At 42.9% G+C, this 12,805-nt stretch overlaps 1 protein-coding gene across 5 annotated transcripts in view; it reads left to right on the forward strand.

Annotated features, from left to right (window-relative positions):
* Positions 1-12,805, forward strand: part of LOC122815212 (voltage-dependent L-type calcium channel subunit alpha-1C-like) — a 2,602,552-nt gene that overhangs the window by 719,380 nt on the left and 1,870,367 nt on the right. For all 5 annotated transcript variants that reach the window (XM_044087523.1, XM_044087521.1, XM_044087522.1 and 2 more), the window contains exon 15: positions 10,446-10,578. In XM_044087523.1, coding sequence (XP_043943458.1) covers positions 10,446-10,578 — 133 coding nt within the window. The remainder of the gene's footprint in view (positions 1-10,445; positions 10,579-12,805) is intronic.

Below are 12,805 nucleotides of genomic sequence, written 5' to 3' on the forward strand. Positions count from 1 at the left end.
TAACTTCTTTTTATCTCCAAAGAGACTTTTTTGTTAGTTATGGTGTAGCCTATTCTTTCTCATTGATTCAGAGGAGACTGGTTGTGGTGTTTAGGCCTCTACGATGCCTGTTTACACGTAAAGATGACAGTGTATTGAAGAAGGCTTCTGCCCTCCTGCGTAGGAGCCAGTCAGTGCTGGTTTCACGTTTCCCTTTGACTCATCTCTGGTGGGCACATTTAAAAAAAAGGCCTATCTCAGGTTGTGTCCAAGATTTTCTCTGTCTAAATGACTGCCTTCTTGACACTCATACAAGATATTCTCCATCAGTACAGTGAGCCTTTGCTTAAACTTTTCTTCTTCCTGAGAGTCACAGTGAGCTTCAAACTGTTACCTCCTCCCATTGCAAATGTTTATGTTCACTGAGTATTTCATAGACAAGAAGATTTGTTGGGTCTTTCTACCCAAGAGCAAGTTCCTCCTTTTTTTGCAAACAGCCTGTCATTTAGTGTCCCCCTTCACAGCTTTGGTAGAGATATGCTTCAAGATTCTGAGACTGGTGGCAACATAATACTTTACGCTTCCCTCCTACCAGTCTTCATATGAGGGTCTTTCAGTTAGCTGTTCATGTAAGTATACTGGCTACAGCATTATGATTTTCTTCTTCATTCCATTATGATTTCCAAGTTATGCCACCCTCACCTAACCTGGTGATGCTAGTAAGCAAGCCATCTGGAATAGAATCTTTCCAGCTCCAGACTCCTTAAGAAACAATGACAGTGGATGCCTTTGGCCAAGAGGGCATTTCAACAGGCCAACAATCTAAGGAGTTAGAATTCCAGGAGTCTCTTTTACATGTCAATATCCTGGAGATGAGGTCAGTGCTACTAACCCTTATGACATCCAAAGATTCATATCCATTAAGTTGGACAGCATAGCTTCAGTCTGGTACATCAACAAATGGTGAATTCACTTTTGCCTATTGTGTTATGAGACCATGTGGATATGAGACTGAGCAATCAAATCTCATTGCTTCATTGTGGGGATGCATATTTTGGTGAAAGAGAATTCATTATCAGACAGATTAAGTTGTTGTCTCCTTATGCCCCATGAATGGTCAGTCAAGTCATTCAAATGAGAATATTTTGCCTTTGGGATTTCTGATGTGTGGCATTTTTGCTTATCCAGTCAGCACTGAATATGACAACTTCTTGAGGATGGGCAAAAGATGCCCTAGCCAACCCTTGGCAAAATGGCCTTTTTAGGATTTCCTCCTTCTTCTCTGATTATGTGATTGATCAAAAAAATAAAATAAAATAAAAACCAGAGTCCACAAGGCCAAATTGATTGTTATGACTCTTTTTTTTTTTTGGCTGTGACAGCTCCAATTCCTTCTTTTTTTGGCTCTGTCTTCTCAATATGTTTTTAAAACTTCAGCCTTCTAATATGCTTGTTTGTCTCCCTTCAGCAAAGCCTCAGCAGAACCTGGATGCCCCGAGGCTAACTAGCTGTCTTCTTTAGTTCCTTTGTGGCTGGGTGCGTGGGTTCCTTTGATAGAGAAATATCTGTCTTTACATCAGCCCAATAGCTTTTTAAAGAAAGGTCCACTCTTCCATCTGGCCAGGTAATATGGAAATATAGATCCTTTTTTTCTGCACCTATTCTTCTGGGTCTTCACTATCAAAAATCTCTGAATCTGGCCTACATGATGCTTCTATTAAGGTCCATTTGGAGGCTATGTGTAACTGTTATTAAGAAAGAAAGAAAAATAAATAAATGAATAAATAAAAGTTCTGTTTCCCTCGCATCCTTGAATGTCTGAAAGGCCTTTTTGTAGGGTACCTTTCATTTCATGGTGCCACTCAGAGATCCGGAACTGTCTTAAGGTTCATAGGTTCATAGGTGTGTACTAGGCTAATGGGGTCTATATTATAAAATCGAATGTTATAATATCGAACCCTAAACACCGAAATCTGAAAACATCGAACAGTCAGAATAGCAAATTTTTTCCCAGGGAAAAAAAAATCGCTATTCCGAGAAACATACATACAACACATACACACACAAAAAACAGCAATGCACACACATACACTTAAAATCTTACACCTAAACCTAAACTAAACTTTACATACACTACTAGCTATCCACTTACCTTAACCAAACCCTAACCCTAAGGTGCATCACTATCGCACACTCACCTCACCCGCGCCCTAACCCTAACTCACCTAACCCGCGCCCTAACCCTAACCTACACACAATCGCACACTTACCTGAACCCGACCCATAATGTTCCAACATATCGAACGCTGAAAACAGCAAAGTCACAGCAACGGCCCACCAAATTCTTTCCCTGAGAAAGAATTTGGTGTCCTGCACCTTCGCTGTTTTCAGGGTTCGACATTACGGGTTCAATATTATAACATTCAAACTTTATAAAATTCGATGTTATAATATAGACCCGGCTAATGACCCTGGGGCCTTTACAAGCCTAGCCATAGGATTACCGTGGCATCGTGCCACCCAAACTTAGTTCCCAGTGCCTCTGTCGAGTAGAGGCACTGGAGTTATCCTCGGGGTGAATTTTCTATTTCCCATCCACTCATCAAAATTTCTCTTGAAGATGGTCAGCGAGGTAGGTGTTCTTCTTGACATGTATGGAAAGTCTATTCTATAGCATGGGCAGTCTCTGGGTTATGTTTTTCTTCTGGCATTTGTTTTATGCTTTGAATACTGAGGTTTTTCTGTTTTTGAGCATGTGGACTCATTAGATTTGAAATTAATGTTTTGAAAGCCAATTTTCCCTGGTGACATTTACCTCTGCTAAGCGAATTTGAAATCACAGGAAATTTAAGATGTTAAGTTGTCTATCTCGCATTCATTCTTGCTGGATGGGTTCGGAGCCGACCTCGGCTCGGACTCGGCCACTCTAAAGCTCGAGAGTTGGTTCCACCGGCTCGAGGCTCCCCTTATATCCCACAATGCTAGGCGAGAGTTACCTCAGATCTCGTTTGCCGCTAAGCTATCGAGGTTGGTTTTCTACCGGTTCTTGGTAAGTGACTTTTTCTTGTGTAATTTAGTCTATCAAAACCCCTTTAATTTTAATATTTTTACTTATTTCCCTTAGTTTAGAGAAATTTTTATCCCCTTCTAAAAAATTCCCGTTTTTTTCCCTCAAGAACTTTAGGTTCTTCCCCTGGGCCTACAGGCCTTTTCTCTTCCCTAGTGGAGTGTGTGTATTATTTTAAAATCCTAGTTAGTGGTTTTTATTATAATTTAAACTTGACAGGGTGTAATTAGTGTGTTTGTGTGTGTGTTTGTTTACACCTGTTAAAAAATGTCTAAGGAAGCAAAGGTCTCCGGATTCAAGAAGTGTGATGCGTGCTGTCAGAAAATGTCTCTGACAGACGCTCACACTTCTTGTGTCTACTGTCTGGGGCCTTTGCACCTGCAGGACTCCTGTGCTGTGTGCCACGGCTTCAGCCCCAGGGTCCTGCAGGAAAGAAAAAATAAATTGATATTAAGAGGCTTACTCAAGCCAGAGGATTCCCTATCTGTTTCAACAGGGAAGCCCTCTAAGGCATCTAGGTCTTCGGCTCCGACAACTGAGCCGAGACCTAAGGTTTCTCAACCTCTGCCTTCATCGGCTCCTGGCTGGAGCCGATAAGTCTCAGTCCACAGTTTCTGTGGCTCGGCTCCGGCCGGAGCCGAGGTAGTAAGTTCCGTGTCGGCTCCGACCAGACCTTCGGAGCCGACAACTAGGAAGAGGTCCAGGTCACCATCTCTTGGCTCCGTTCATTCGGCTCCAGGATCTCCCCTGCTGTCTGAACGGAGCCAAAGATCTCACTCCTCTAGGTCATCGAGGCTGTCGGATCATGACCTTCAGAGGGTAGCGAGTCGACTTCTTAAGTCCGAGGCACTGGCCCAGATGCTTCAGAGCCCGACTCATCAGTCGATGCCTGCCCCGGTCCATCAACATATTCCTCCTTGACTCTCTTGAGCTCGGAGCCGGGTCGCGTCGGAACCGAGACTGTGATAGCGTCGGAGCCGATACAATTGTCTTTGGCTCCGTCGTCGGCTCCGTTTTCTTCCTTGGAAGAATCTCGGCGCCGGACTTCCCTCGTCGGCTCCGAGGGGGTGAGTGGCATCGGACCCTTGTCCGACCCCCCTCTCCCTCTCGGTGCTTCGGCGCTGGTGAGTTCGGCTCCGACATCGGCCTCGGAGCCATCACTGTCGGTGCCGAGGGGGGTTCTTAGCTTCTCGGGCGGGGACCTCTGGCTCTGCCTGACAGGGGTGCATTCGAGGTCATGCGGAGTGTGTTAGAGCCTGGCTCTACTCCACAGTCGGCTCCGTCCGCCCCTCCCTCTACAGTGCCTCAGGTTAAGTCGACTCACTCCCTCATCCCGGACCGCAGAGAGCCAGCTCCTCAGGAACCCCCTGTGGGGATTTCATCCTCTTCCGAGGCCTCTCCTGATTTGGCAGAAGAGCCCCTCGGAAGAGGAAGTGTAAGAGGAAACACATTGACTCACCTGAGTCCATCACGTCAGACACAGATTTGGATGATTCTGAGGGTTCCCCCCGTTCCCCTTCTGAAGATGTCTCATTTGCAGACATTCTGGAGATCCTGAAACAGAGGGAAATTGGCCAGCCCTCAACCCTTCGGAGGACGAATCTGTGTATCTTGAGGCGTTGGCTCTCGTCCTTCCACCTCCTGGGTGTCCCCCTTGACCCCCTCATGCAGGTGGTTGCTAAGAAGGCATGGACGGCTCCTGATTCAGTGGACCCCACTCCCAGGAGACCCTCCAAGTTCATAACAGCTCCAGCAGACAAACAGTTCTTAACAAAAGGAGTTTCTGTGGATGCTATGGTGGTAGCTGCTGCCACTAAGATGGAGCTAGCTGATCCTTCAGTACCTGTCCATCCACCTAACAAGGAATCTAGGTCCATGGACAGGTGCGGAAGCGGATGTTCTCGTCAGCGACATTTACCATGCGTTAAGCTGAACTACCTGTGCCATTTTACTCGTCTTCAAAGGGACTTGATCAAGGAAGCGAGTGAAATGTTAAAGGACCCTACAGCTGCGGGTTTCCAAGATAAGATGAACACGCAGCTGGCTACCCTTAACTCCATAACCAACTCCTCCATGCGCCTTCTTTCTTACGGCTGATGGAGCGAGCAGAGCCGCAGGGACAGGTGTGGCCTTACGTAGGCATGCCTGGATGCGGCTATGCAATTTTGCGGACCCCTTCAAGACGTCTTTCACTAACTCCCCGTTTGATGGATCATCCCTCTTTGGTCCTCAAGTGAAAGAAACCTTGACTAGGTGCGAAACTGATGGCAAGACCCTTTCTGCCGTCGGAGTCCGTTTTCTACTCCTTCTAGGCCTTACCCCAAAGGCCAGAAAGGTGGAAAGATGTGGTTCCGTAAACAATCTCAAGGGACTTCGCCTGACGCACAGAGTCGTTTCCCTGCCAGAGGCAGAGGCGGGAATAACAATGGTAGACGTCGCCCTAGGGGCAGGGGGGGTCCGCAGAACCAGGGCAATCGGGAAGCCTTCCTGACAAGCCCTTTCAGCATCCCTGAGGTGTTGCCCGACTGCCCATCTTCGAGGCAGTCGGGAAGATTGTCACTGTACCCAGAAGCCTGGCTATCCCTGACTCAAGACAAATGGGTACAGTCCATCATTTCGAAGGCTATTCTATCCCTTTCTTCGCATTCCAAATCAGTCAAAAAAATCCCTTCCAGATGTTTCACCCGCTCAAAGGGATCTAGCGGTTTTGGAGATTTCAAAACTGCTTGCAAAAAGAGCAATTCAGCCAGTTCCAGCAGACCAGCAAGGATCCGGGATCTACTCAAGGTTCTTTTTAGTTCCAAAGAAAACAGGGGACTGGAGACCAATTTTGGATCTCAGTGTCTTGAACAGATCAGTCAAGAAAACAAGATTTCGGATGGTCACGCTGCAATCCATCCTTCCCCTTTTGGGCAAAGGAAACTGGATGTGCTCTATAGACCTTCAGGATGCGTACTATCACATAAAAATGAACAGGCGCTCCAGAAGATTCCTCCCCTTGAGGCTGGGAACCAGTCATTCTCGGTTCAGGGGCCTGCCCTTTGGTCTCACCACTGCCCCGGTGTTTACCAAATGCATGGCAGTGGTAGCTTCTCACCTGGGTCGTCAGGGATTCCAGGTGTTTCCATATTTGGACGACTGGCTCCTCACAGCTCCCACCAAGCATCTCCTTCTGATGGCCAGGGATTACACTTTTCGCGTTTGTCAAAAGCTGGGTATTTCAATAAATTGCGAAAAGTCTGTTTTGTCGCCTTGTCGTACTATTACCTACATAGGCAAATCTAGATACAGTAAACATGTCTGAGAGACTAACACATCAGAGAATAACAGACATTCACAAACTGGTATCACTCCTTTTCAACAACAACAGAATCAAAGCCAGGTTAGTTCTGAAAGTGTTGGGAATTATGGCAGCGGCCATACCTCTGCTTCCATTAGCCAGATTCCACATGCGGATCCTTCAATGGATGCTCTTTACTCAATGGTCATACCAGCAACTTCCAATGTCTCACACCATTATGATCACGCAAGCGTGCAAAATCATCTCATGTGGTGGATGTCTTCCCTCAGCTCTTGTTGGGAAGACCCTTTGTTCCACCTCCTCCGGTTGCTACTCTGACAACGGATGCCTCCCTGATCGGGTGGGGGGGGCATTATCAGGGCAGGACGGTCCAGGGCACATGGCAACCAAAGCAATGCCACTTGCACATAAATGTTCTGGAGATGAGAGCAGTGCTTTTAGCGTTGCAAGCCCTTCAAGACTCTCTTCCCTTGGGAACGATTGCAATCCAAACAGACAATATGTCTGTAGTGTGGTACATCAACAAACAAGGCGGAACCAGGTCATACCCCCTGTGTCGAGAAGCACTCAGACTGTGGCAATGGGCGATTTCTTCTCAGCGGTTTCTGATAGCAACGCACATCCCCGGGAAGTCCAATCAAATTGCGGACAAGTTGAGCAGAGCTATACTCATGCCTCACGAGTGGTCTCTGAAAGACTCTGTAGTGAGAGAAATTTTTCTCAAGTGGGGTCAGCCTTGCTGCGATCTTTTTGCTACTCCCCAAAACAGCAAGTGCAGAGAATATTTCACTCTATTCCCTTTACCAGGCCAACCCAGCAGAGGCGCTCTAGTCCAAGTTTGGCCCGGGGACTTCTGTATGCATTTCCTCCCTTCCCACTAATCTCTCAAGTGATACAGAAAGCTATCGCTCAGAAGGCCTCATTGATCCTCATTGCTCCTTACTGGCCTCGACAAGTGTGGTTCCCCTTTCTACATCGTTTTCTTTTGTGGCGACCGTGGAATCTGGACCTAGTTCCAGATCTTTTGATCCATCAGTCGGGTCAGTTTCATCGCTCCCTCCCCTCTCTGAACCTCACTGCTTGGTTCCTCCAGTTCCAACCTTAGCCAGGCTTCCTCAATTATCTCACTCTGTTAGAGATATTTTGATAGCTTCCCATAAATCTTCCACTCGGAAGATTTATTTGAGTAAGTGGAAACGCTTCACATATTGGGCTCAAGGAAAGGACATAGATCCTTTCACTGCTTCCATCCAATTAGTCCTTGATTTTCTAGCTGAACTCTTCCATGCAGGTTCATCTCCCTCTACACTTAAAGTTCAATTGGCAGCTATTTCTAACTTTCATGTGGGTATTTCTGAATCTGCCTTAATGTCCCACAAGCTTTGCAAAGCCTTTTTGAAAGGAGTTTTTCTTCTCAGACCTCCTATAAGAAATCCTCCTTCTCCTTGGGACCTAAATTTAGTTCTTGCTTCTTTGATTCTCCCCCCTTTCGAACCTGCAGTCTCCTGTTCTTTAAAATTATTATCATGGAAGACTCTTTTTCTGGTAGCTATTACATCAGCTAGAAGAGTTTCAGAGCTTCAAGCACTCAGCTGTCGTCCTCCTTATCTTTTTGTTTCATAAGGACAGAGTATCTTTACGAACTAACCCGTCCTTTTTGCCTAAGGTGGTCTCGACGTCAAATCTAAATCAAAGCATTGATCTACCTGTCTTTTTTCCAGAATACTCCAATAGGTCTGAACAAAATTACACTGCCTGGATGTTCACCGTCAATTGAGGTACTACTTGGATAGAACAAAACAGTTCAGAAAATCTGATCAGCTGTTTGTCTCCTATGCGGAAAGCAGAAAGGGACTTTCAGTTTCAAAGGTATCATTATCCAGATGGCTAACATCTTTGATTTCCCTTGTATATGAAATTAGACATCAAAAGCTGCCTGATAAACCTAAGGCCCATTCCACCAGAGCTTTGGCTACTTCTTTAGCCTTCCAAGACAGACTGCCTATTGACACCATTTGTGCAGCGGCTACTTGGGCTACTCCTCACACTTTCATTTCTCATTATAAGTTGGATTTAGCTTCTAGGCATAGAGCTAACTTTGGTTCCACTGTTCTCAGGAGTCTGTTCCGTTAGGCCACCGGGACAAGGTGCTAGGGGCGGTCCCATCCAGCAAGAATGAAGGTGAGATAGACAACTTAACATATAGAAGTTATGTTCTTACCATAACGTTCCATGTTAGTTGTCTTCTTCTCGCCTTCTTGCGTCCCACCCTCCTTCCCCCTGGCCTGGACAGACCTAGAGGAGTTGTGATTGTGACCTCTCTTTCTACCACCTCTTTCTTAGACATATGCTATTATGCATATTTCCTGGTTCAGGATGTAGGTCACCCTTCTTTCTTCCTGTTGTTAGAGGTGGACTCTGTTTTACAGTTATACTGTTACTATTATAAGCTGGGGTTAGCTTACAAATGAGATCTGAGGTAACTCTCGCCTAGCATTGTGGGATATAAGGGGAGCCTCGAGCCGGTGGAACCAACTCTCGAGCTTTAGAGTGGCCGAGTCGGAGCCGAGGTCGGCTCCGAACCCATCCAGCAAGAAGAAGGCGAGAAGAAGACAACTAACATGGAACGTTATGGTAAGAACATAACTTATTTAAAACCCCTTATGTGATTTCCCAAAAGGAAATGGCAGTGCTTAGAACTAATCCATCTTTTTTCCCTAAAGCTGCAACAAAAGCTAAATTGAATCAGTATATCAGTTTGCCTGTCTTCTTTCCAGAGCATTTTAGTCACAGGAATACCTTCTTCATTTGAAAGAATATCCACAAATGCTCAGTTTTTATGTGTACTGAAGTAGGTCAATCCAAAATTATGATTTCTTCACACATTCTGACCAGGGAGTAAAGTTTCTAAACCTTTCTATATAGCTAGCCAACTGCTTTGTATTTTTCTGTAAAATTTATGAAAGGTCTGTTTCCACAGTCCCTAAAACTCAGCAAAAATTGTGGCTACCGCTGCATCCTTTTTCCATAATGCTACCTTAAATTATGTTTATGTAGTAGCAGCTTAAATATTCTGTGAGCACACTCATGAAGCACTATAAGCTGGTCATTATTGTTGATCCATGTGTTTTTTAAGACTGCTGTTGTCAAAGGTATGCTGCCATGAGACTGACTACCCATGAGAATTAAAGAGGGAATTTATCCTGGAGGTTCGGAGGATAGACCTAATTTTATCAGATGGAAAAGGGATGGGTATTTGCCAGAATGATAGCTCGTATGAAAAAGGCCCATCTATGGTAACACCTTCTCCCAGCATTGCCTAGGCTTTTTATCCATATGCTTTGCCTTTCTCCTTCTTCTTTTCCTCAGCTTTCTTCCTGATTGCAGAAATGGAAATACTTGCCTGTTTTATACGTATTGGGTAAGGAGGTGACTAGCAACTGGGAAAATGTTTCTGGTTTTAAAGACTTGAAAACTTTTAGACTTAAGAGAATGCCAAGGACATAAATTCAAGAACAATAGGGCTACTTGTAGAAATAGTGCATATCTCAGTATGTTGAAAGACAATAAACCAGTAAATAAAATTTTGACTTGGTGTTAGTCTAGCTGTTTCATAGAATTCCCTGTTTCGTACACAGTAACTTACCTCTGGAAGTATTCAGTAAGTGTTTGAGTTGTATATATGGATGAAAAGTATTTTCTTGTCTGTCCACTAATTTTTACAGGAGATTTTATTTATATAGGTCTGTAATGAACTGTCATTTGTTGGCAACTGCAGACCTTTGATGGCAACATACCTTCCATAGTAAGACAGGAAGCTGCAGAGATCTTGCCATCCCTGTATCATGTTGTTTAATTTTTACAAAGAAAAGAACACAAGCTCCTACTCTCATTCATGCATCTGCATACATGCTTTCATAACTTGAACCAGATTTAGAGTTAACAAACACATAGAATAAGTTGAAATTAATAGAAAACATCAGTTTTTCTCTTACACTGAGTTGTAGCAAAGCATATGATACTAAATATATTCCTAAATGAACTTAGTTGGGAATATGTTAGTTCTAGCTGTTTCAAATTCCAGTTTTTTACATATAGGTGATGAAGAGGAAGAAGAGCCAGAAATGCCAGTTGGACCCCGGCCTCGACCACTGTCTGAACTACAGTTCAAAGAAAAAGCAACTCCAATGCCTGAAGCTAGTGCATTTTTTATATTCTCACACACAAACAGGTATAGTAGTGCATGGTTTGGAAATATTCCATTTATAGTTTGGATATGCAAAATTGGACTTTATTCTTCAAATAGTCAGGTGATAACCAGTTAAATATAACGCAATGAGACCAGTGAGAGAGCTCTTAATAAAGCTATTGTTGATAGCAGTGTTTCTTCTCAGCTTTTGCATCAAGTGGCAAATAATTTTTCCAGTGTTTTATTGGAATCTTCCTTGTATTCTGTCAGACTGTGCATCTTTAGTATCATTAGTTTGAAGACACAGGTTTTGCATGGTTCCTTTATGTTCTTCCCCGTGTGTTCTTAAGCTGTGCATCATAAAAAAGTGCAGCAAAGCACTGAGGCATGCTTCAGTTGTTATGTGCTTGGAGACACACACACACACACACACACACACACACACACACACACACACACACACACACACACACACACACAGAATCAATTTGGATAATCAAAGTGGGAGGTACAGACGCAAAGAAGGGCAATTTTTTTGTGGTTCCTGCTTCAACATTCTGCCATTTGAACTCCTGTCATACTGGGAAGTAGTTAGTAATCTCTATTTTACTTAAATCGGGCTGTTGCTATTGCTGCAAGTGACAATACTAATGCTTATGTCCAGCCACTGCAGTGCTTACAGAAGTATATCAGAAGACAGGAAAAAGGAAGGAAAGCAAGGCAGAAGATGTCTTCATAGAAGATCCACAAAATAATATTCCATTGATAGCTCTAATTTTGGAAACAATGTGTACTGTGTACTTTTTCAGTAAATCATTGGAATGAATACTTTATGAATGTACATATTCTGAATGGATACTTTTTTCAAAGAGTAATGCTCATGCAGTGGCTGTGCTGGAGTGTCCATTTATGGTCTTCTTTTTCATGGAAAAAAAAGTAATTCAGCTGTAAAGTCACTTTAATAAGCAATGTTTTGTAAAGGATTGTTTTGCTTTCATCATGGTAAAGGAAACAAATGTACCACTTTTTTCTTCTTAACTATTTTATTGATTGTCTATAAGAATTATTTATAGTGAAAGATACAATCCCATAACAGAGTCAAAAATTAATTTGCTATCTAAAATAATATTGTTCCCACCGATATTCTAATCTTTAAGATAAACAGCATGCATGAAATTCATTATGTTAAAATGAAAACAACACCAAAGCTAATCAGTAGAACTCTAAACCCCACTAAAATATTCATCTGTTTCCTGTAGCTCATCACTTTGCAGAACATTTCTTCACCATTCTTTCAAGGGATTTATTAATATTAATTTTTCAGTAGTTATACAGAATTAAATAACTTGTTACACTGCTTATTTGATGGGGAGTAAGCCTTTACTAGCATTCCACTCTGCATTATTATTTTCTAAAATATTGTCTAGGTTTTCACTCACAAGAATTTTATGATAGGGTATTCCCATCTGCAGTGGATCCAGGAAATGGTCTTACCATATCCCTGCCCATAAATAAATTAATATTCAGGATTCCTTTTATTTATCTTAAATGATGGCTTTATTGTGTTTGTACGGCTCTATTGTTTGGAGATCCTAACTTCCCGATTTCACTCCCATTCTTTCGTCAGTCATTTACCGTGTGCTGTCTTAGTCAATATCCACACCTAATGAACATTTTCAAATTCATGTCATGTTCTTGACTCTAATTTTTTGTTGCACATTAAACTAAAAGTTGTAGTTTCTTCTCCATTTTAGGCACACATAGTTTATTTAATACTGCAGTGCTTCAAGTTAGGACATTCTATATTCAAACTGAACCACACCCTTTATTAACTGCCATATTTTTGTCAGACTTGACTAGACCCTGATTGATGTCAGTAACTTCCTTAAGTGGTTGCATGCTTTCTAAAATGTGTGCTATACTGAATTTACTGAGAATAGAGGCCAAAAACCTAAGACTGTCACAAATGTACATGTTAATTATAATAATATCTTAATGTTTTGTTTTACCTTTGCTGCATTATTTCAGGCTTATGCTCTTAGTTAGCAATCTTCAGCAAAAAGACTATCTAGAAAATTTCTGAGAGGTCATGTGCTTCTCCCTTTCCTGCTTAAATTTCATTTATATGTATTTGCAATAATTTGCGACAAATGATATTTAACTGGAGCAGACAAATGTAATCCAGGATCTTTGTATTTTAAGGTCATTTACTTTAAAATAATCCTTTGCTATCTTCCCTGCTAAGGAAAAAAAATCCATATTGTCATAA

This window comes from Protopterus annectens, chromosome 11.part0 (genome assembly GCF_019279795.1).
Source record: "Protopterus annectens isolate FY-2018-M chromosome 11.part0, PAN1.0, whole genome shotgun sequence".
NCBI lineage: Eukaryota > Metazoa > Chordata > Ceratodontiformes > Protopteridae > Protopterus > Protopterus annectens.